At 38.1% G+C, this 25,589-nt stretch overlaps 2 protein-coding genes across 4 annotated transcripts in view; both read right to left on the bottom strand.

Moving 5' to 3' along the window:
• Window positions 1–13,550, bottom strand: part of spata6 (spermatogenesis associated 6) — a 66,968-nt gene extending 53,418 nt beyond the window's left edge. Inside the window, exons 1-10 of one of the 3 annotated variants that reach the window (XM_089119771.1) lie at window positions 13,429–13,550; window positions 11,490–11,627; window positions 11,361–11,409; window positions 11,217–11,258; window positions 10,665–10,789; window positions 10,363–10,443; window positions 7,675–7,911; window positions 6,711–6,831; window positions 5,312–5,352; window positions 5,125–5,234 (exon numbers count right to left, since the gene is read on the bottom strand). In XM_089119771.1, coding sequence (XP_088975897.1) covers window positions 5,125–5,234; window positions 5,312–5,352; window positions 6,711–6,831; window positions 7,675–7,911; window positions 10,363–10,443; window positions 10,665–10,789; window positions 11,217–11,258; window positions 11,361–11,409; window positions 11,490–11,627; window positions 13,429–13,518 — 1,034 coding nt within the window. In that variant the 5' untranslated portion in view covers window positions 13,519–13,550. The remainder of the gene's footprint in view (window positions 1–5,124; window positions 5,235–5,311; window positions 5,353–6,710; window positions 6,832–7,674; window positions 7,912–10,362; window positions 10,444–10,664; window positions 10,790–11,216; window positions 11,259–11,360; window positions 11,410–11,489; window positions 11,628–13,428) is intronic. The other 2 variants (XM_089119772.1, XM_089119774.1) reach the window with 2 other exon arrangements.
• Window positions 13,551–15,546: 1,996 nt separating this feature from the next.
• agbl4 (AGBL carboxypeptidase 4) overlaps window positions 15,547–25,589 on the bottom strand; it is a 328,580-nt gene continuing 318,537 nt past the window's right edge. Inside the window, exons 12-13 of the mRNA XM_089119770.1 lie at window positions 17,214–17,301; window positions 15,547–16,118 (exon numbers count right to left, since the gene is read on the bottom strand). Coding sequence (XP_088975896.1) covers window positions 16,025–16,118; window positions 17,214–17,301 — 182 coding nt within the window. The 3' untranslated portion in view covers window positions 15,547–16,024. The remainder of the gene's footprint in view (window positions 16,119–17,213; window positions 17,302–25,589) is intronic.

Genomic DNA, 25,589 nt, shown 5'->3' with positions numbered 1-25,589 from the left:
ATCATAATCCAGAGTTTTGAGAAGATTGGAGAAACTTGATTTTTCGCCCGAAAACTGAAAAAAACGTAAGGGGTAACACTGTCGTTTTTTTTTTTCGGGTCGAAATTTTGAGTTTCGATATCTCAGCTCTGGAAGGGTCTAGAGCCTCCATTTTTGCGCTCAGGTCAAAGTCTCACGGCCCTCTATCATAATCCAGAGTTTTGAGAAGATTGGAGAAACTTGATTTTTCGCCCGAAAACTGAAAAAAACGTAAGGGGTAACACTGTCGTTTTTTTTTCGGGTCGAAATTTTGAGTTTCGATATCCCACCTCTGGAAGGGTCTAGAGCCTCCATTTTTGCGCTCAGGTCAAAGTCTCGCGGCCCTCTATCATAATCCAGAGTTTTGAGAAGATTGGAGAAACTTGATTTTTCGCCCGAAAACTGAAAAAAACGTAAGGGGTAACACTGTCGTTTTTTTTTCGGGTCGAAATTTTGAGTTTCGATATCTCAGCTCTGGAAGGGTCTAGAGCCTCCATTTTTGCGCTCAGGTCAAAGTCTCGCGGCCCTCTATCATAATCCAGAGATTTGAGAAGATTGGAGAAACTTGATTTTTCGCCCGAAAACTGAAAAAAACGTAAGGGGTAACACTGTCGTTTTTTTTTTCGGGTCGAAATTTTGAGTTTCGATATCTCAGCTCTGGAAGGGTCTAGAGCCTCCATTTTTGCGCTCAGGTCAAAGTCTCGCGGCCCTCTATCATAATCCAGAGTTTTGAGAAGATTGGAGAAACTTGATTTTTCGCCCGAAAACTGAAAAAAACGTAAGGGGTAACACTGTCGTTTTTTTTTCGGGTCGAAATTTTGAGTTTCGATATCTCAGCTCTGGAAGGGTCTAGAGCCTCCATTTTTGCGCTCAGGTCAAAGTCTCGCGGCCCTCTATCATAATCCAGTGTTTTGAGAAGATTGGAGAAACTTGATTTTTCGCCCGAAAACTGAAAAAAACGTAAGGGGTAACACTGTCGTTTTTTTTTTCGGGTCGAAATTTTGAGTTTCGATATCTCAGCTCTGGAAGGGTCTAGAGCCTCCATTTTTGCGCTCAGGTCAAAGTCTCGCGGCCCTCTATCATAATCCAGAGTTTTGAGAAGATTGGAGAAACTTGATTTTTCGCCCGAAAACTGAAAAAAACGTAAGGGGTAACACTGTCGTTTTTTTTTCGGGTCGAAATTTTGAGTTTCGATATCTCAGCTCTGGAAGGGTCTAGAGCCTCCATTTTTGCGCTCAGGTCAAAGTCTCGCGGCCCTCTATCATAATCCAGAGTTTTGAGAAGATTGGAGAAACTTGATTTTTCGCCCGAAAACTGAAAAAAACGTAAGGGGTAACACTGTCGTTTTTTTTTTTCGGGTTGAAATTTTGAGTTTCGATATCTCAGCTCTGGAAGGGTCTAGAGCCTCCATTTTTGCGCTCAGGTCAAAGTCTCGCGGCCCTCTATCATAATCCAGAGTTTTGAGAAGATTGGAGAAACTTGATTTTTCGCCCGAAAACTGAAAAAAACGTAAGGGGTAACACTGTCGGTTTTTTTTTCGGGTCGAAATTTTGAGTTTCGATATCTCAGCTCTGGAAGGGTCTAGAGCCTCCATTTTTGCGCTCAGGTCAAAGTCTCGCGGCCCTCTATCATAATCCAGAGTTTTGAGAAGATTGGAGAAACTTGATTTTTCACCCGAAAACTGAAAAAAACGTAAGGGGTAACACTGTCGTTTTCTTTTCGGGTCGAAATTTTGAGTTTCGATATCTCACCTCTGGAAGGGTCTAGAGCCTCCATTTTTGCGCTCAGATCAAAGTCTCGCGGCCCTCTATCATAATCCAGAGTTTTGAGAAGATTGGAGAAACTTGATTTTTCACCCGAAAACTGAAAAAAACGTAAGGGGTAACAATGTCGTTTTTTTTTTTTCGGGTCGAAATTTTGAGTTTCGATATCTCAGCTCTGGAAGGGTCTAGAGCCTCCATTTTTGCGCTCAGGTCAAAGTCTCATAATCGCGGCCCTCTATCATAATCCAGAGTTTTGAGAAGATTGGAGAAACTTGATTTTTCGCCCGAAAACTGAAAAAAACGTAAGTCGTTTTTTTTTCGGGTGGAAATTTTGAGTTTCGATATCTCAGCTCTGGAAGGGTCTAGAGCCTCCATTTTTGCGCTCAGGTCAAAGTCTCGCGGCCCTCTATCATAATCCAGAGTTTTGAGAAGATTGGAGAAACTTCATTTTTCGCCCCAAAAAAAAAAGAAAGGGGTACCACTGTGTTTTTTTTTTCAGGTCGAAATTTTGAGATTCAATATCTCAGCTCTGGAAGGGTCTAGAGCCTCCATTTTTGCAATCAGGTCTAAGTCTCATGGCCCTCTATCAGAATCCATAGTTTCAAGAAGATCAGAGAAACACAAAATTTCGACCCGAAAAAAAACAACACTCCAATTTTCTCAAAACTCTGGATTCTGATAGAGGGCCATGAGACTTAGACCTGAGTGCAAAAATGGAGGCTCTAGACCCTTCTTGAGCTGAGATATTGAGATCCCATGTAGCATTTATCCCATTATAAAAATAGTGGGTTCGCGGACGGTGGAATTTCGGGACGGCCCTGTGCCATGAGGCGCTTGGTGCTACGGACCCTGGGGGGCCTGCTGAGTGTAGTAAAATAGTTTTTTTTATCACGACAGGAACTTTAGTTAAAATGTCTATCAAATACACTACCCGAAACCCCATTCAATAGATTGCAGGCGGGATGGTGTCCTACATAAAAATGGTATGAAACTCATACAGGTTTGGAACAACAAGACGGTGAGTAAGTGATGACAAATATAATTTGTGGTTGAACTATACCTTTAAAGGCATAGTTCACCCAAAAATTTAAATTAGCCCATGATTTAATCACCCTGGCCTCTAGCCATCCTTGGTGTATATGCCATTCTTCTCTCAGACGAAAACAATCAGAGTTATATTAAACAATGTCCTGGCCCTTCCAAGCTTTATATTGGCTCTAAATGGTTGTTTCTGTTTTGAAAGTCCATAAAAGTGCATCGATCCATGATAAAAGTGCATTTATCCATCATAAAAGTGCATCTATCCATAAAAAAATATATATTAATATAAAATATTCAAAACATTCATATTTAAGTTGCACTTTAGATTTAAGTCAAATCCATATGTTCTTTTGGCCGGAAGTTATTTTACTTTATAAAGTTTTAAATATGGATATTTTTCTTACATCTCCATCTTCCTCATTACTCCACATAAAGTCAACATCTGAGATATTTTCATCAGTTATATGTTCAAGCACTTCAGAACTGTATATTCTGCACATGAAAAAGTTTAAAAAATGTATCGGTACTGTGATATATATTTTTTTTTTATAAAAGAAATTTCAATCAGCATCACTGAAAATTTGACTTCAGTAACAGGCTTTCAAACCTACTTTCCTGATTTAAAACGTGCAATTCTACAGTCGATTTTTAACTTTAATTAATAAGTTCAATCTTTCTATTTTACATACAAACTATGAAATACTGGCAAAAATATATACAAAATGTAAATACACCTTTGAAAATGTTGCTTGCTTCTGTGTTTGGAGTGAAGTGCTGCCATGCTTCTCTTCAATGTAGAGTTTTTTTTTTAATATAATTACTACATGCAGAGCTTTACTGGCATTTGATTGGATGACAAACGTCCAATCTCATGGACTGCAGGCTTTGAACTAGGTGAAATGCTCCAGAAGTTAAAAAAAGGGGGCTGACATGTGATGTTCATTGTAATGGACACAGGGCTCTGAATACTGAAATAAATACTAACAGTACCAGCACTGACCACTAGTCTGTGCTGTTGCCCTTACATTGGAGCGCAGTCATCTTGGGAAATACAACTTGTAAATTTCAGACCAGTTAAATCATTAAGTTAAATCACAAATACACATGCAGAGACATTTATCTCCAGCCCTGTAGCAAATGCTGATATTTTCATTTTATGCATCTAAATATGCCACAAGAGAGAAAGGAAGCTCAGATGAGAAATTACCCAGGCATTTGAGCTGTGTCCTTGGATTTAGAATATCAAAGCCTGCATTTGAATAAACTTGCGATATAATACTAACTCACTGAGCTTGTTTAAAAAGATAAATGGACAGAATTAATTAGAATCTATATTAAAAAGAATATAGCGGTAAAGAGACCAGCAGATCTGTATGGAAGGTGGCCTTAACGCAGGCAGGCCGTAAGATGGTCTTTATAATTACCATAAAAGAAGGCCAGACAGGGCCGGCCTGAACTTTAGAAACCGTCGTTTTCTTTAACTCTCCCCCCATCAGCAGCTCAAAAAGACGTGCCTGATCTCTCATTCTGCGAATCTACGGAGCGAGCCTTAATCTCCGGGCCTGTGACTCCGGTCATGCTTTCAATTGACAGAATAGTATCACACATTTCCCACTATTTACTCTCAAGACTTAGATTGTCTATTGATTTTAAATGTTTGCTCATGCCCCTGCGGAAAAGGCGCCGACGGTAGAGAGACTAGCAAACAAACAAACAAACATTTGCCGGTTCCACAGCCGATGTTCAGATCAATGACAAGGGTCTCTTAGAATTTATTAAACTGTGCGTCGGGTCAAACGCATTAGATCTCACTGAAACACAATCAATAGCATTTCCTCTTGTTTTCTTAGCAGCTCCCCTCCACCCCCTTCCCCTCCCTCCCTTCTCATAAGTAATGAACAAACATGACCAAACATCAGATTCTGTCATTTGAAGGTGAGGCAGTAAATTCATCTTGTCTGTTGTGTGTGATCACAATATAGATTTGTGGAACAGACGCTCTGTTTACTGGGCTTTGTTTTTATGAGCCACACATTTAGTCAATATCATGTAATTGGAAATTCATAGGAAATGGGCAAAGGGGTATCACTTTTAGTTTTGCTCACTGCAAGTTTGCAGGTTCAAGAATACATGTCATGAAATATGGATTTTGGGAAAGGCTTAAGCATGACATATAATAAACACATGCAAGGTATAATGCTCCTGTATGTTGGTCTTTAATGAAAAAAACAAATCAATCCAATGACAGAATAGACCAGAACAAAAACTGTGTTAAATTGCTCTGCAGCAAAACTTGACTAACCGTTCTCTCAGGGAATAGCGGCTCAAGACTGGACTCTGGTCTCTGAGTGTGCTGGACACCGGAGTGGAATGCTCTTTGGGGGATTTATTTGGGGAACTTCTGGATGCCTGCTTGTAACAGAGAAAACAGGATCAGAATAGGCAAGGAAAAACACCCTTACTGATCAAACCAAAACTTTGTCACTCACCTGTGAGGGCTTTGATCTAAAACTTCCAAGGAGAGAGGGATCTAGAGAAGTTTTGTGGGAAAATATGGTGAAATGCATCCTCCACAACACATACAATAAAATCTCATAATACTTAATGAAAAGAAGGTTTTAAAGGGACAGCACAGCCAAAATAATATTAATAATAAAAAAAAATCAGTTAGTCACTGTTGTCGCTTCAACCCATGACTTTCTTCTGCAGAACAGAAAAGAAACCACACTATTAAATAAGCCAAAATATTAAATGTCATAGATCTCATAAATGACTTAAAGTACAGTGGCTGAGAGAAAGCTGAAGAAAACAAATGCAAATAGAAAAACACCCACAAATTAAGAACACCTGGGACGCTCCCATGCCAACACAGCAATAGGACGTTTCTTAGTAAGAAATATGATTTAAGTGGGAGTTCATGTCCAATTTCATGGAGCAAAGGCAATAAATTAGAATATTTCCAACTAGGAAACTCGTTGGAAATACGAGTTTCAAATTCTATCTGGGAGATCTGAGTTCCCTAAAAAAAGAATGGCTACTTTTGCAAAAAGAATCGCTACTTTTCAAAACTGGATTGCTACTTTTCCAAAAATGAATCGGTACTTTTTCAAAAAGAATCTCTACTTTAAAAAAAAAAAAAATCGCTACTTTTTTTTAAAAAAAGGATCACCACTTTAAAAAAAAATCGCTACTTTTAAAAAAAAGAATCGATACTTTACAAGGAAACTCATATCCCTACTAGGAAATCTGAGTTTCAAACTGAAAAATCTGGGTTTCCTACTAGGAATTCATAATTTCCTACTGGGAATTCTGAGTTTTATAGTAGGAAATCTAATTTGAGAGGGAGTTCATGTCCAATTCCATGAGCAAAGGCAATAAATTATAGTAAATTCCTACAAAAGGAAACTCATATTTTTCCTACTAAGAAATCTGAATTTCCAACTAGTACATTTTAATTTCCTACTAGGAAATCTGAGTTCCTCAATTGGAAATATGATTTTAGAGGGATTTCATGAGATTTCCCAGAAGAAAACTCAGATTTCCTAGAATTTTCATTTTGACCCCCTCAACAAAATAGTGGATTATTCAGTAAATATACATTAATGACATTTATTATTTTGGCTTTCTTCTTCATTTATGTATTTCTTTTCACCAGACAAATAATTATCAAAATTTAAATTTTAAGCTGGGGACCTCTGGTTGAGTTGACAGTTTTTATACCTTGCAAAAATTTCTTAAAAAAAAAAAAAATCTTTCTGACCCAAAGAAGTGTTTGGTCAGTAAGGGTCCAAAACAACACATTTTTCAAAATATCTTTTGTGTTCCACAGACGAAAGTCATACAAGTTTGGTGTGACATGAGGGTGAGTATCAACAGTATAATAGTGACCTGTGAGGTTTGCGGTGTAGCACTGTGTTCGCAGTCGTAGCGGGCTTTTTTTAGTAGCAGACTGAGATGTAAGACCAAATGTCGAGGGGGACATCAGTGACGCGTTTGGACTTCGGGGCACCTGCAAACAGAAGATTCAATCAGCTACGTTGCCCATTAAAAAATAAATAATCGCTCGTCTCTGATTTAGCAGGTGAAGCGACATGCATCAACACTCCATTGACACAGAGAGCATTGATTATCCAAATGAATTTGACTTTCATTTCACAGTTAATCACTTCTCTTGGAAGGTGAAAGTGAGAATAAACTTGAGAGGGAAGTTACTCAGACTCAGGTGTCTGTATAAACTAAACTCTCAGACTTCAATTAGTCCATTTGCACTTCATCTAAATAGTAAAGTGACCATGTGAGTTAATGAAACAAGCTATTAAGTTTTCACGCAAAACAAGTGCGCTGACTTTAAACACACATAAACCGAGCGAGCTAATCTGCTGAAATAAGAGGGAAGAATTTGCTAATCATGGCCTGACTCTTAATTACTTAGGTTAATTGTAGCCTTGGGATTTCCTTTGAAAAGGCTACCCGATTTTTAAAAGGCCTGTGACAGAAAATGCCATGATGATATCAGACACGAATCCAAGAGCTGCCTTTTATATAATGACAGCTTTGATATTTGCACCCCGGGACGTACTGTTGTTTTTTGAAAACACGGGAAAAGAAACAAGCCGGAGAATTGATGTTTTTACTTCAGTCAAGAAAACGGGCTGGAGATTTTGACATGGCTGTCTGTCTCCTGTAATCAACGCCTTCACAGAGGAAATATTGTAAATAATAAAAGTTTGACAGGTAAAAATATAATAAAAATATAACCACATACAGGTTAGTTGACCTGAGCTGAGCTAATGTTCTGTATCCGCATGAACACTCAATACACACTTCCGTTTTATCATTCAATTTCACCCACCACGAATGGAGCCTGAGGGACCGTCTCTTTCTTAAATGCGTAGGGCCCCAGTTTGATGTGACTTAGTCGTTGTCTGGCCTCCTCGGACAGCTGACACATCCTGCGGTGGGTGTAGGGTGAAGAAGCACGACTTTGGGACGCCACTGTTGGCTTTTCGTATCCACGGGATGGTGCTGTGTCTGGTTTCTTCTTTGCAGTTCTCACACGACAGGACTTAGTAGAAGAACGATTGCATAACTGGATAGGAATAAAGACATATTCGCTTAATTTGTATTAATAGTTGTAATCATTTGCTAAAAAAAATCTATTGAATTTTTGGCAATTGAAATAAAACTGAAAATCAAATATAAATGTAAGATGAAGAATTCACACTAAAGATAAAAAATGAACTTATGTGAAAGTAATAAAATTACAATTAAAGTTGAGATGAAACTGAAGTTGCAATAGTCTTTTCTTCCCTTTTGTGATGTACAGTATATCGACTAAAAATGTAAGGCGGGACTTGATTTTGTCCGATAGCAAATGATTGGATGTTGTCATTTGATGTTATGTGAGTGACGGGTTGTCCCGCAGTCACACTAGTATACACGACACGTCATCAGAGAAATGCCAGTGCAAGAGGGAGGGGAAGTTATTTTGATTAAAGATTATGAGGGCACATGAATAATAATAAAAATAAATGTTGCACAGAAAAAAATAAGAATTGTTGAGAATTGACTTTACAGCCAAATAGTAATATTAAAGAAAAAAAAATTCAAATAAAGCACATAAAAATACTAAAGTGTTAATTAAAATAAAACTCTATAAAATAAAAGCCAATTCAAAACAAATAGTAAATACTACAATGACAAAGAGACAGAAAATAATATTTTGTTTAAATTATGCATTTTAAAACATGCAGAAGCTCAAAGAGAAAACAAACAGAAGAATAACTACATTTTGTGAAGAAGATAAAGTGGTATTGTGTATGGTTGCTATGTGGTTACTAAGATGATGTATGTTTATTAGCATATTGATTTGCTATGCAGTTGCTATGGTGTTTTTTGGAGGTGGCTAGGCAGTTGCAAGGACCTGTTTATATATTATTGTGTTTCCCTAAATGTTTTTTATTGCCCATTTTATCATCTGCCAGGCATAAAACATTGAAGAAATAGTACAAAACTGAGATATCATTCACGTACATAGAATAGTTAACATCCAGAATTAATACTTAGGCTTCGGTGTCTGTTCAAATCCCTTAATAGTACTGCAGGGTCCCGCATATTTTTGGAAACAATCATAATTCTCTCTGGTGCCACTAGTGGTACAGAAATTACACTCTTCACCTTTAAAATAAAAGAAAGAAAAGAGGATCCCAGAGGAAGCGAGTATAAGGTCACGCTTTATTGTAGGGATATTGCGAACGTCTTTCTGTTCGTACGGAGCTAATCCACTAATTTCCTTGTTATGTACACATGTAACCTGATGTAAACCTTTCCTCTGTGTTCCAATCTTACCTTTGCAGGCAAATGACTTCAATAACTCTAATCTCAGCTAACATAATTCTGAGCCCCAATAACTCTGTTCCTGCAGGCGCTGCCTTGGTAAATACGTTTTTAAAAATGTTAATTGCATTTGATGGCCGGCCTCAACCTAATATGATAATGGCATTACATCGATTTAAAAAAACAACGATAATTTAAATGCTAATTGGAACATCCTGGCATATTAAGTCATTTAAAAAAAAAAAACAGAGAAAGAAAAAAGTAAATCCTGATAGCGATTGCTGTTTGAAGAGTCGAGATTTAATGAAATTAAACTAAGTGGCTTTTTCTCCTTTTATTCTTCTCTCCCTCTCTCTCTTCTTCCCCTTTCTTTGGACGGGGGGGGGGGACAAAGAGGCCGTTTTAAAGCAGGAGTCGCGCTTGTCTGATGTGATTAGTGGCTCGGCTGGTGTTGGTAATGGGAGATAAAGCCGGATGTCCTTGAAACAACAAAGCCAGCACCACAAGTAGCTTATTAAACAAGAAACAAACGGCGTTCAAATGCATGCAAATCACGCCGAGAAAGCCCGCTTTACAGAATGCCCTGTCAAGTCCGAACTAGAGACATCCACAAAGGGACGACTGAATCGCACATGAAACGGGCCCGACGAGACGGTCATCAGCAGAAGCGGTCTAACGAGGGACCGAGAAACTTGACATGAAGGATGCAGACTCAATCAGCGATTCTAAATGGAGCGAGGGGTCTGCGAGCATGTAATGGAAGAAACAAATTGGACCGGTCAAGTCCAACTGATCAGCGCCGATCCGGGTAGAAACGAGCCAATTCTCTGTAATTACCTGCATTGTAAAAAGAACATCCTGAAAGGGGGTGTGAGGCCACTAGAAGGACAGCAGCAAACAGAACAAGTGGCACAGATGGCAGCAGGCCGTTTGATTGACAGGGAGACCCATCACACTCCCACATACATCTAAGAAAAGCCTCGTTACACGAGAGTCATTTGATCCTTTTCGTTTAAACCTCGCCGTTTCTTTTCATTTAGCATCACAGATAATTGCTCCGTTCCAAAACATAACGAGCGTTCCAGAAGCCAGGAGCCTTAAAAGGCAGCTGCCTATGTAGGCAGGCGAGGCAGTACGCTAGCTTTTGGAACGGAGCTAATACCAGCTGCGATATTATGGCAATAACAAAAGCCCAGAGACTTACGGACATGGCAGGCTGACCGTGTTTCACTTCACACTCCTCAATAATAGATGTCGTCGAGAACTCCACTTTGGGAGAGATTCCCTGGGGGAACGAGACAGGGGAGACAGGAGCAGAAGAAAAGAAAAAGCATCACTAAACTTTTCGGATGATGAAAAGACAGAGGGCAAATGCAGATAATAACACTCTTGGCAGATCAATTTACCAAAACAATCTACGTCTTCAAGCAAATAGCGTGAAAATGGGACCGGCTTTTAAGATGCATCAGAGATATGACAAAAACGCTGAAAGGAAGACACACGCACCGGGAAGGAGATGGATCTCTTCATCAGAATCTCTCTCTCTGGGCCGGGGCTTCTGGGACTCAAACGAGGGCCTGGATACAGAAACTCCCGCGTGTCGTCTTCAAACGTGGCCAGGATCTCACCCTCTGCACGATCAAATGAAATGTGAATTCGGGCCTTTTTCTTGACAGCTCTGGGTAATCAAGTTGTTTCAGGGTAATAAAGCTGTTTCTTTGCGTTTTAAAGCAATAACGCAGCAACAGAAACGAACGAGTGTCAGATTGTGTGCAAAAATAAAAATCTCAGCCCAAGAGACCTCCATCGAAAGCAGCATGATTTATGCATACAGTAATGAGAGTGCTCGGTCCAATAATGTATGTATTCCCTTGCTGATGTTGTTTCATTTTTGAAATCGTACTAGCAGGTTTGAGAATTCAGCCGTCGCATCGACTGCAAAAGCTGGACCCTTCAATCAAAGCTGAGCTCAAATGTATTGTTTTTTTAGTTTACAGCACTATGGTGGAGAACTCAATCTACAGACTCAGATATCTGGAATGGATGTGGGATTCTTACCTGGAGGAACCAGCTGAATGAGCTCTAAAGATGTTGTATCATCTGCAGAGGAGGAAACAAACATGACGGAAAGGTATACGTTTATTGATCGGAGGCTTATGAAAGAACACAGGACAAACTTAACACAGCACAAAGGATTCTTACTCTCCAGATGCTCGGCTACAGCACCCGGGTCAACCATTCCCACAAAGGTCTGTTGAAGAGAATGAGAGAGGAAAGAAAACAAAGAAAGACAAATAGTAAGATAGCATATGTCAATTGAAGTCGTCTTACCTTCACAAAAACCATTTTTTCATGCAACAGCAGTGGGAAAACCGGAGGGACACACTTGGACTTCTGGTACTGGCCCATTATCCGAACGCTAACATACATGTCCTCTTGGGATGGTAACACCACCCCTGGACAAGTGATCTATAGGAGGAAACAAATTTTATACCTAATTTTACATCTTTATATGAGGCATACATTTAGTCATCAGTGGATTTCAGAACAAATTTTCTAGTTTTGTGCACATTTAAGCATTTTATTTTGTCCACAAAAATATTGGCATGAAACAGAAGTTCGATCATCATCTCTATTGTGATGTATATCAGAGTGAAACAGCTTCTGGAACGAGAAAAAAAAAATGTAGGACGGGACTTGATTTCGTCTTTTGGGAATTGATTGCATCATAGGAAGCTGGGCTTTACTAACTAAACAGAGGCAGACTGAATGCCAGTTTGCAGTCAGTTGTTGAGGATATTTAGTCCCATTTAGTTGTCGTTTCGAGAGGAAGGAGAGGTTAACGTTTTTGATTTAAGATTACGCAGGCACATGAATTTTTAACAAAATAATGATGTACACGGATAAATCATTTATAATAAGCACTGCAATATAGAGTGGTGCAGGTTTGATGCCAAAACCTGGAAGAGTAATTCGCTGCTGGTTCCTTCGAGATTTTCCTATGGGATTTTTCGATTTATGTAAAATAAAGCCTGTGGTAAATATTACTTGACAATTCTCTTTAAACTCACAGCTTTATTGTTATTAGAGACACTGAACAGATGAAGGTAATTCACACACACATCTCGCATGAATTGAAATAAATGCTATAATTCATGTATTCATTAAAATAAATGTAATCTTACACACTATATCTTTGTCTGATTCAAAGTGGGCAGAATGCTAGAATGCTAAAGGTTATATATATATATATATATATATATGTGTGTGTGTGTGTGTGTGTGTATGTATATATATATATATATATATATATATATATATATATATGAAGAGTTCAGATGCAAAAGCCTCTAAGTGCCATTTGAAATTTTCTTCTAGAATGATAATTTTTATCAAGCTTGTATATTTAAGTTCAGTGATTTCACTTAAATGGCAATGATAATTACCTATTAATTGTTATTTAAGTGAAATTACTGAACTTAAATATACAAGTTTGATAAAAATCATCATTAAAGAAGAAAATTTAAAATGGCATTTAGAGGCTTTTGCATCTGAACTCTTCATATATATATATTTATGTGTGTGTGTGTGTATATATATATATATATATATATGAATATAATTTAGGGTTCATTTACTTTATGCTATTCCTGAAACCAATGTTAATAATAAAAATAACAACACTACTACATTTTAAAACATTTATTCTTTTTTAATTATTTTATTGTTGCCAACATCCTTATATCTTTCTTTCCTTTTGTATACACACACTAATGCCTGCAGATAAACAGTTTTGAATATCCACTTTATAGGATTTACCTGATCAATATTAACTCAATTAATTTTCAATTTTATATTATTTATCTCCGAATGTAAAGCAACCTAACCCGAACTTCCTATTCCTAGTTACGTTTTTGTATGAATCCTTAGAAGATAATTCCTCTCAAATGATGCGCAAACAGTTAACGGTATGCAAAACAAAATCAAAAGCTCTGATAGATGCAAACAGCTTGGCTGAAAATCAAGGATCTTTGCTTGTGCATTATTTTTAAGTAACACTTCGGAGACTGGAGTGAATGCAGGGTTGTTTATTAACATGTTTCTGCTAGTTGCAACTTTTTGATTGATGTCTCTGATGGACTGACTCGGTCCTCCGTTGATAGCAACTTGTTGCTAACGAATATGCTAACACGAAAGCTCCTATCATAACACATACAAATTGGAATATTTCTGTTTTTGTTGAGAATGGAACGCGTGCTAATATACTCACAGCTTGGATTTCCAATTCGACCGTGCATTTTAGCGCTTTTTGTCGCATTTGTGAGGACGAAGGCTTCTTGGGCGGTGTCAGTCCACCCATGTTTTTTAAACTTGGTTGCCATGACAACACAACAGCCCATGTGGCCGTGAAAATGAGAGGAAATTACGACACAATCTTCTTAATATTGGGGAAATAAGCAGGAAATAAGCTTCTTTTACTCACTGTCTATGTAAAATAAGGCATTGCTTTTAGGCAGAACTTCAACAAAGTTTTTCGAAGTAGAAAAATATGCAAGTTGTAACATTAGTGTATCTTATGAGATGTAAATGTTTACTTGTAATGTTAAACTTTATTTCTCCGTTTTATTTCCTAATGTACCTCCTCTCCTGTCTATATTTATAAATGTCAACAACAATGTGAAAAACATCTACACATATAAAACATATCACTTTTTTTTCCACATAATATATATATATATATATATATATATATGGTCCCACTTTATATTATTAAGTGGCTTTAAGTACTATGTAATTACATTGAAATTAATAATTTGATACAATGGACTTATTGTGTACATACATGTTTTTACATTGTACTAACATTTTAAAATTTCAGAATGTAATTACAGCTATAATTAATTTATTTAATTACAATTACACCTTAACCTACCCTTAAACCGACCCATACCACCACACCTGTCCCTAACCTTACCCGTATCACACCACAATAGCAGCAAAAGTGTTTTACAATACAACAGGAACACAATAATACATTGTACTTATTGTTCAATGTAAGTACATAGTACTTAAAGCCACTTAATATACCGTATATTTATATATATATATATATATATATATATATATATATATATATATATATATATATATATATTCAGAAGTATGGCTCTTCATTATCACGTTGATGGTTAAAACTAAAGTATCATAACCTACATTTCATATTATTAACAATAATGATTGTAATTATTATTAATAATAATAATAAATCAGTCATTCATTAACTGGATTAAGTGAATAATTTAAACAAAAAGAACAGTTTTAACAAAATAGATTTAAGTAGGACAAACATTGGGTCTGAACGGTCAGCCTAAGATTTGTGCCAACTTTTGACAAAAGTGATGGTACGAAAATGCAGCATTAACAGTGTTTGGTCCTAAAAACAGCTGCATTTAAAGTGACGAGTGAGGACACATTCACATTACTATTGAAAAGTAATGACTATTTCTCAAAACATTTAGGGTGAATAGAATAAGAAATTTCTAAAAGTGGAGGACATTACAGTAATTCCCATGGACTCAGTTTTAAGCAGTTTAAAATGCTGTCCAGTGATGGATCTGCCCTCGAAGTGAACCATACCACCGCTAGTTCTGAGGGACAGACCTCACAGAGATTCACTGAGGCGTTAACTTGTGCACAGGAATGGACCATGTCAATGTTTAAGAAGGGAAATGCAAACAATTCACACCAGCCTAAGGGCAATTAGGATGTGTTTGTGGCAGTGAGGTGAGCCAAGCATAAGGGACTAATGGTTCGAGGCTCTGGTTAAAATGACAGCGCAGTGGGGAGGTGAGACTCTCCATAAGCACAAAGGCTTTTAGGTATGACAGCGCCATTACCTGTGTGTGTGTGTGTGTTTGTCGAGAATCTGTAGATGGATGTGTTTTCTCATTCACATTAGCTCTCGCCATCTTCTCTTCTACCATCTAAAATGCAAGTAATTTGTTTTTGCCTTTTCTGACGGATTGCCTCAGTTATTCCGAATGACTGGCCTGAAAAATACATGCTGCTTTTCACACTTCTTGAATGATAGCTTGAGCCATTCTGTATTTTGGCCCCCCTCGCACTGTGTTGTGAGTGTTTGTTGAGTGTGGACAGATCAGACTTTGTTTGGAAACACTGTTACAAGCTTAACAGACTCCATATTAGAGTACTTTGGTCAACAGAAGAAAAATATGTTGATGCTTATCAACTCGAGACTATGATGAGATGATTAAAAATGCATTGTTTTTTAATAGCATTTCAAAATGACTTCTGCTGGTTCTCAATATAAGCACTTAATAAGACACTGAAAAGCAATTTTTCATCAAAAAAATAATGAAATAGATAAAACATTTTTTTTATCACTTTATTAGATGCAAATTTCCAAACACAAAGCATGAATATAATAAAACATTACAGGTCAATTGCTTTATATTTAAGCAATGTTCAAGCATTCAGGTTTGAACAAACAACTAAAGATGACTATCTAGACAATTAAAGAATTCATAAAAGTAATCACTTTATCTGAATGAGTACAGCTGAGTGAAATACAATTTCTGTTCTTATAATAGGCATCTCCGAGAGCAAGGCAAAGAAAATAGTTGGTATTCAACAAAGGACAGAAAAAGCAATAAATGTAGCCTGTGGGATAATTTACAGTTGATGTTTTCTCGGAGCAATATCTCACAAGTAAGAATTAATACTGAAGACTTATTCAGTCGTTGAGTCCTATCATCACATAAAAACTTACACAACAAATATCAGGTGGATTGCTGTGGGCTGATATGAAAATGTAATTTGCAAGTGGACGGTTGTTCACTGTGTGTTTAGTCCCTGACTCCATGGGGCTTTCTGTCCCCTTTTACCTTCCCATTTCCAGTATAGTTTCCTTGATGACTGGTGGATGTTCCTTCGGAAGTGCTGAAAGACAAAGTATGTTTATTAAAGGAGTTTTGTCAGAATCAGAATTGTTTCTAGTAGATTGCGTCCATCAACACCCCCAAAGCTTCAGTCCTATACTTCCTGGGTTCGACATTTCATTCGGTGACATTAGACAATATGTGTAACAGCAAAAACATGGATAGCCATAAACATTTTGTCAATGCCAGGGAAGCGTCGTCTCTTAAATGACGGAAAATTACGTCAATGGCGGGGAAAGACTTTAATATCTGCTAACACTCGATGGTCCCCAGGAACTTTGGAAGTACACGTCAACTTATTCTACTAACCCTAACCCTAATTTAACAATTAACTAATACTCAAATCAGAGTTAATTGACATGTATAGTTCCAAGTCAATGAGTTAGTTGAAATGTAGTGATGGCACAGTGGATAAGGCACATGCCTTTGGTGTGAGAAACCCGGGTTCGAATCCACTGTGAGACACCAATGTGTCCCTGAGCAAGACACTTAACCCCTAGTTCTCTAGAGGCGTATGACCTGTGACATGTATAGCAATTTTAAGTCGCGTTGGATAAAAGCGTTAGCTAAACGAATAAATGTAGTTGCAAAGTTACTTATAGTAGACTGTCTAAAGTGGACTATCAAAATAATCATGGTTTTTCAGGATCACTAGAAAGCTTACAGCAGGTGATTTCAAGGGCCAGAGTTCAGAACTTTCTAGATAACCATACACAAAATAAAGCATGTGACAGGATTTCTAGTAAGAGACAATCATTTCATTCATATGCGGTGAAGGAGTGTGCGTGGTGAATATAGGATAATATGTTTAAAAATGTAATGTTTCCCAAGTGAATTCCATTTATATGATAATTTAAAGCAGGAACCCTTAGTTGTTCATGAGGGAACTGCAGGGGGTTTGTGAGATAAAAAGCAAATAATTAAATCATAAAAAAAAGTAAAAAATAAATGATATTTTTAAAAAGAAAACTGAAGTAGGAAGTAAAACTCATAAGATATAAAACATGAAAGTTAGCCATAATCGGTATCAAACAATTGAAGCTATTTAAAAAGAGATGTTCATAAGAATAAGGAAAACAGACAAACGATTAGTCACCTGTTAATGTGCTTGCTCTCATCTGTCAGGTTGTTCAGCTTGTAGTAATCCAGGAACGTCCGGGCCACGTTTCTACCCAGCTTCATGTCTGTGAGAGGAAATTAAGGGGCCTTCCAGAACACTTTACACAGATAACACTGACAGATCTACAAAACTACACAAGTAGAGAAATGGAAACATAAAGTGACCTTCATAAGCATAGATATTAGTCTTTTGACTGTTTTATGGTCACTGGTAAAAACTGTGCTGGCATTTTAGAGACAAACACCTTGATCCCACTCCAGCAGCCTGTCTCTGAATTCCCAAAGAGACGGTCGACACCAAAGCAATATCGGAATGCCTCCTAGGCCCCGGCACGGTTAGAGCGACGGATCCCTCGGAACCTTTAAATCTCTGTTCTGACGTGCCACTTTTAATTGAAAAATAAATAAATAAATAAGAGCCCAATTTTCTCCCATCTCGCACCAACGCGACCATTTGCAGTAAATAACTGGCCAATACCCAGCAGAGCAATGCGGAGAGTAAATAAGCGGGACAGGCGAGCCAGCGCTCAGCTCCTCGTGAGGATAAATCAAACGCCTCTCAGTCAAGTCAGCCAAAAGGAAAAAAAAATGCATCTCATTCCTGCAGTTACTTACAGCCAAAGCTTTATTTAAATTCATGCATCTACTCCACACAACCCCACCCCCAAGCCTTTTTTCCACCGTGCCCACGTTACAGAGCACATCAATTACCAAAAGCACTGCATCAAAGAGCTGTGAGGGCACTTACAATGCAGCTGAAAGAGTGGGAGCCGTTTAAATCCAACAACCACAAGCCAGGCGAACGTTAAACGGAAATCATTTTCTTTTAACCTAAAGGAATAGTTCATCCACAAATGAAAATTCTGTCGTCATTTACTCACCCTTCGTGTCGTTCCAAACCGAGGCTTTCTTTCTTCCGTGGAACACAAAAGAAGTTTCAAATAATGCATTGGCCATTTTTTCCATGCGACCACAAATAATGCGGACTGGAGCTTTCACAAACGTAGTTCATATGACTCTTCTGATGCCATAAAATAACAGTAACTTGGCCATAAACAAACAGACTGAACCAAACATCTTTCCTATTTTTACATGAAAACTGATGATGTCCAATTAAACAAATTATTGTATTGTAGTGGTCTGAATGATTCATTAGGTTCTAATTTCATTAAAGATTATCATAGTGCAGGAGTCATATACATACATTGGCTTTTTCATGTTTAATATTTGGTTTGGAGCAAATGACAGAAGTTTCATTTTATAGGCCTTTAAACTGTACATTTGAAGATTTGAAATAAAAGCATGATCGCGTGATATAGATCATACATCTATGTGAGTTACGGACTGTGATGGATCTCTGTGTTGTAGGCCACTGGCTCAGAATAGATGTTCCATCATGATCTGATAAGGAAGGTTTTCTCCATCTGTGTGTTGTGGTTAAGCGTCTGCTCTTTTGGGGCCGGACACTGTTGACGAATGAACGGAGAGGTGTTATTTTTCACCTTTGGCTGTCAGCCTTTAACCGATGTTCTGAGATGACATGTCTGACTGTCAGGGCTGTTGGAGTGAAACAAGAGCCCTGGAAGAAAAACAAGGTGCAAAGCGATTCAGTCGTTTTTTATTTTTATTTTTCCAATTTCTTCCAACAGTCAAAAATCTCCCTGGCCACATAAATCCCGAGGCCATGGCTGGAATCCTATTATCTCATAAACAATCCCTCTTTGATGGGAACGCACCCACCTAAGGACTTTCCGTCATGTCTCATGCATGTAAAATGATATTCGCAGCCGAAATGACTGAGTTATTCATAAGCGCATCAATCGCCAAATGTAATATGAACATTTGTCAGTGAAATAAACAGGCGCTCAACATGACCTTGATTAGCAGAGAGGTCAAAGCATCTGTGTTTAAACCTTCCATTTGGGCTCTCGGATCCCCCCCTGCTCTCTGTGGCCTCGACAGCCACTGCAGTGTATGGAGTCATTCTGGGTTCCATCCCTCACCCAGCGGGATGATGGGAACTCTCTCCATGACTCCAGCCCCTGTCTTCACACCCCATCTGGCCAGGGCTGCAAACACTCCAAAAACAACAGCTATTTTTGGATGCCAGGCAGGGAAGATGGCACGGTTCACTTTGAAAGGATGACACAGAAGACATGGCGTGACATGGCATTTCTGTTATGTTTCTAAAGTGCACCGTATTGATTAAGAAATAGCATGAAAAAAATATATCAAGAAAATGGTTTAGTCTTTTATGTAAAATGTGAATAATAATAATTAATAACAAAATAATAATTCAAATAATATTATTGTGAGAAAATGAAAGAAAAATTGTGAAATATTGAAAAGTAATGAATTAATAAATAAGATAATACTGTGCAAAATTAAAGAAATGTTTTGAAATATTACAATAATAATAACAGAGACTATTGTGTCTATATAAAATAATAATAATAATAATACTATATATTTTTTTTATAACAGCATTGTTTTAGAACTTATCAGAACAGAACAAGTCTAGCAAAAGTATTAAACATTTACGCCAAAGCCTCAAATCTCTCTCAACCATGACATCTTTGCTTTGACCTCGTGAAAAGTTTCATGCTTCCCCTCTATAAACAGGAACTCTTCCAGCCTGTTTGTGTGTGTGCGCGTACGTGGAGCCCTGACAGAAATAGCCAGAGACCCTGCCGTGTGCAGATGGCCTCTCCACTTGTAATGTCACATCATCATACCCATTTATAACAGGAAATATGTGATGGAAGGTCTGATGAGGAAGAGGAGAAGACTTCATCAGCATCACAGCTGTGAGCGGGACTCTCCTGCGCTCTGATTGGCTGTTGGCCACATCCCAGCAGCAACCAGAATGCCTAGAACAACTTGGAAGCAGGGGGAAATACGAGGTACTGCCAGAACGTGGGATGTGGCTTATGGAGGGCTGGAATTTAAAAAAAAAAAAATTCACAGTTCCACCTGGACGGTAGACGAGAGCTGTTGCATAATAATGAGGCATGAAGGTTAGGCATCCTGTGTGGTGAAGTGGTCACGATTGCAAAACAGAAGCCAGACCGCAAACATCACGAGGCAGAATTACGTTTCACCATTAATCACTGATGTGAGAGGACTTATAATAAATCGGAGGAATTTTGTCAAGAAGTAAACAGTTTAAAGAGGTCAATTTTCCTTGAGCTTTTGACATCTAAGAGGTCATCATATTATAAGAATATCCTGTAAGTTTCAGAACTGAAAACGTCCTTATTAGTCCAATAAAAGCTTTTATTGACACCAGCCCCAGCAAACAACTCGTTTTTCAAAGTGGGGAACAATGATGTCCACCACAGCAGAAGAAGATCAACCCGACTCACGCATTCACGCATAGCTAAATAACATAGATTCCTACCTCGTGATGACAAACCGGATCGAGCTACCGAGCGAGTAATACAAAATATTGTGTACTGCCTGGATGTGGAAGTAGACAGTCGCTGCATAAGCTTGATTCCAATATGACTGCATGGATAAACTTTATTTTTAATGACGTTCCAGCTGATGAAGGTAAAACATCGTCCGTCTGTTCGCTTCATTTCACTGAGGATTGTTTAGACAGGATTTGCAGACCGATTAAGAGTAAAGAACGGTGCTGTGCCGTCTATATTGGATCCGACAGGAATTGTGCAAAACACGAACTCTGGGTCGAACATGTATGGGCGAATCATTCCGGTTGCCATTTTACAACATTGGACGTTTTCAAAACAATTTCCCCCAAGTGCACCAACGGGTGAGTTGAAACTCATTATAATATGCAAAACTGTTATCCACTCAAAGCAGTGGGCGTTTACTTCCAAGTCTTCAGTGCGAGACGCCCATAAAAAACGAGCGTTTTTCAGCTAGGCTCACAACTAGCGTAGAAATTCATTTTGATGTTTTTGAAGGCAAAAACCAAGCCAAAGGTTATAAGTTGAATAATAAAATTTCAGTGGTGGAATGTAACGAAGTACAAATACTTCGTTACTTTACTTAAGTACATTTTTCACGTATCTTTACTTTACTTAAGTACAATAAATAGTGCCTACTTTTTACTTTTACTTCGTTACATTTTGCAGCAATTATTATACTTTCTACTCCACTACATTTCTACAACTTCTGTTACATTTTCGTTACATTTTCTGATCAGTTTTTCCCCTGCTAAAACGTAATCTGACCGTCCGTTCGTTGCACGTTTGTCTCACCAGTGACGTTTGGTTGCCATAGATACAGTATATCAACCCGGTCACACTAAATGCGTCTAACACGCAGTGTGTTTATCATGCAACTCATACGCGAAAATTTGTTTTTACGTGCATAGGAAACACACCGTGTGTAATATATGTTTGGTTTGGTTAGGATTATGGCAAGCCAAGAGGTTCAGAATTACACCATAAATGAATCGCGTTTACTGCCAAACATAGTTATTAACATATAGTAAGGATAAGCATGATATTGTCTAATTGCAAGCTTGTTTCAGAAATGGTGACATTTTTTTTCCATCATTATTGAACATCATTATAGGAGTAGGCTATTAGGTTGAATGAGTTAGAATTAAATGTTTTATTAATCATTAGAAAATAGACATTAAGATAATAAATTGTTATGCAAGTACTTTTACTTTTAATACTTAAAGTACATTTAAAATAAAGTACTTTTTACTTTTTACTTAAGTATGGTTGTCATTGTGTTACTTCTACTTTTACTAAAGTAAATATTTATCTGGGTATTTGTACTTTTACTTAAGTACTGAGATTCAGTACTTCCTCCACCACTGTAAAATTTAAAAAGCCAGTTCATGACCCCTTTAACATCATGAAAATAGCCCTATGGACCAGGTGTTTTCAGTCATCTTGTACAAAAAAAATTAAGGAATTACTTATGTTCTCAAGAAAACTAACATTTGACTATTTTATCAGGGGTTCCAAGAGGTTACAAGCCGTTCAGTTAAAAAATCGGAAAGAGAACATCTCACCCACACCTCCACACATCTCATCCAACGTGAAACGTATCTGGGCTTAAAGCAATCAAGAGTGGTGGATCCTGCACAAATAAGTACCAGCCTGACAGTACAAGCTGTTTTACGGCACTCAGTCAGTGATTCTTCTGCGTATTCACCTTTTGTAGCAGCTGTCTGAGTTCACCTTTGCATCTGTTTTAGCCTACATCTCACATCATTTCTTAAAAGAAGCTGCATATTTTATATCTGGGTGTAACATACAGCTTTAAAAATATGTTAAAAACCTTTATACCATGAATAAGAAATCTCGCCCCAAATTTGATAACCTCTGCCATATTTTTGTGTTTTTGTCATCTGCATAATTAAATATAAAGCAGTACTGTATACGCATTAATAAAAATAACAAAAATACAAAAGGCTTTACATTGTAAAATCTCAGCAGGGCTCTTCACACCATGTTGCAAAAGTCTGGCGGTTTCAGTCAACATATTAATATGCCCAGATTTTTTCCCCAGATATGTCTTCATACTGTGCAGCATATTGTGCAATTTAAGTGTTTTTCATGTAAACCTGATTAAAATACAGCTAATTCAATGAAGTCTCCATCAGAAACCGATATGAGATTAGTTTGCTCTTGATTTCACATTATCAAGCAACTTTTCAAAAGCTTTTCCTAAAAACAGCTAGAGCCTTCTGCGACTTCAGTGTCCCGTGGGCTTAAATGGGTTAAGCAGTCCGTGTCATTGGTGCGTGTGAGGTTTTTAATGTCATCGCCAAACCCTCGGATGTTTGGATCGATCGTCGTCTTTGTTGCGACTCAAGGACGGGTCTCCAAGGGGCTGATGAAATGAGAGGGAGACGGACGTTTCCATGGCCTGACAAATAATTTGTTTACCGGATTGTGTATATGCACGCAAAGGCTCTCTCACACAGACAAACGGACAATGATGGCCCAATGACAAGGAACAAGACACCCTGGTCTGGAGCCGGCCGTGTGTTAACAAGCAGACAAATTAGGGACAAGAGTGGCATCAATACAGTGGAGTGACAGGCCTGTCACCAGGGTGTCACAAAGTGCCAATTAACAATGCTAATTAAAACGGTAAACAAGAGCACATAAAGCACGCAGGCATTGTCTCCCCGCTGATCAAACTCCCAGTAAAGACCTTTTGTCCGGCCTTTGTAGGGCGAGACTGAAGTTAACTGCTCTAGAGGACAAACACGGGCTTTGGAATTTCATTTGGCAGGAATCCGAGCAGGAAATTTTAATAATGCTTCATAAGTGCATCAGCGCTTCAAGTGCATCTGTATTTAATCAAATACATCAATGTGTCACACACACACACATGCATCTAGACAGTCTGCGGCATACGGCATACGCAATTGACCACTCACTGCCATTTTCCCATCAGAGACGGACCTGTTGTAGTGTTAATAGGGAGGAGATGACCATGGGCAGTGGTGCTAAAGGGCTGAGATAAGCACTCTAGTATGAAGTATTGGCTTTAAGAGCAATGCAGAAGTTCAGTGGCTGGATTGGCCACAGGCCGGATCCATCTGCACCCACACAATCAAATCCATTTCATGCCATAAAGCTCTCAAAGACCAGAACACTGCCGTATCTGATGACCTCTCAAGACAATCTACTCCACAGATAGAGAGCGAGAGAGAAACATATCCATTCCTTCATGACCATTAGAAGTTTCTTAACTCACACTGGAAAACACTGAAGCCCATCTAATCAGCCAAAAAGTACAAACGCAATGATCTGACTGAAAACAGACAACACTGAAATTTCTGTCATCGTTTAATCTTACTCATGTTGTTCCAAACCTGGAGGACTCTCTTTCTTATATAACATCATTTTGAAAAGCATTTCAACTGTTATTTGTCCATACAGTGAGGGTCCTAAAAGCATTTGAACAAATGAATTTTTTTTTTTTTTTTTCAAGATTTATGTACCACGTCAGTCATACAGGTTTGGAACAACATGAGTGAGAGCAAACGATGACAGAAATTTCATTTTTGGTTTCAGCGCTTGGAATGATGTTGTCTGTTTTCAGTCAGGTCATTGTTTTATCCGTTTTGGCTGATGGTTTAGATGGGTAAATGATGACTTAATTATGACAGTTCTATTTTTGGGTGAACTGTTCATAATAGTAAGTAATTAAAATCTTAATTTATCACTGCTGCAGACATGCTACAGCTAATGAGGCATTAAGAGCATTGCAGAGAGAACGCAACTTTGAAAGCTATTAGCTACTCACATTTTTAAGAAATTTAAATACAGTCAAGTTTTTTCTCAATACAAGATAACAAAAAGTTGCTGACATTTGGTAAACAGAATAAGCGCTTCTCTTTACTGCACTTTTGCCAATCAGGCTATTGTTCGGCTGATCTCACGTCAGTCATTGGCAGTTGACATGAGGATCAACAGGCTACGACTGATGTTTAAGGCAGCTGCCTGATCTGACATTGTGCTGGATCACTTCATATGTGCGGGCCATTCTCAAGACAGCACTGCAACATTTAAGCTCGCTGGGTCCAAACCGAAGCGTCTGACATTGAAGGGCGGTGCTTGATTGAGTGGGACTTTTATAGCTTAGCCCAGGGATAACAGCTCTCTCAGTAGCCGTCTGTAGCCTAAAGGACAAAAGAAAATGGCAAAGTCGCCATAACACGGCGCATTTTTTCTCTCTCACGCTCTTTCTCTCTCCCTTCATTGATGACGAGAAGTAGAAGACTTGTTAACCTGTCAGACGGTAAAGGGCAGAGGCAAGATTATTGTGAATGTCTCTCTGAAACATTCTTCATATCAGTTGTCTAGCACTAAGCCTAATGCTAATCTTTACCCAAAAGCTAAGCTTTAACCTTAACATGTTGCTTCGTTCAAACACCAAATCCTTAAATGCCATCGTAATTCTAAAGCACAGCATTGATTATGTCATGGGAAATTTTCACAAAGACGTGATTTTGCCAATAGGAGATGTTTTTGGATAATCCTTTGTTGGTCCCGGAACAACATTGCTATATAGACTACCTGAGAGAAATGATCAGTTACTTTGTCAAGTTTGGGCTGGTTAACATGAGAAGTTAGCCCTTGCTGGTAGATAGCTTACCATTATTAGGCACAGAGAGTTAACTGATTAACTACTTGTTTTTCTGACCAATGCGAGTGCTTGGTTCAAAATAGTAGTTTTAAAAATTAAGAAGTGAAACTGATGGGTTGACTACTTACAGCATATTACATATGCGCAATATCCGTCTTCCTATCGCTTATAACGTGTACATGGATGACACGGTCTTGCTACTGTAATTTTAATAAATCCCCAAGCAAACTTTGATTATGCCATGACAATTATCTTCTAAAAA

This window comes from Pimephales promelas, chromosome 14, assembly GCF_988280905.1.
Source record: "Pimephales promelas chromosome 14, fPimPro1.hap1.1, whole genome shotgun sequence".
Taxonomy (NCBI): Eukaryota; Metazoa; Chordata; class Actinopteri; order Cypriniformes; family Leuciscidae; genus Pimephales; species Pimephales promelas.
The sequence above is the reverse complement of the archived record's forward strand: the minus strand, read 5'-3'. Positions and strand labels throughout refer to the sequence as shown.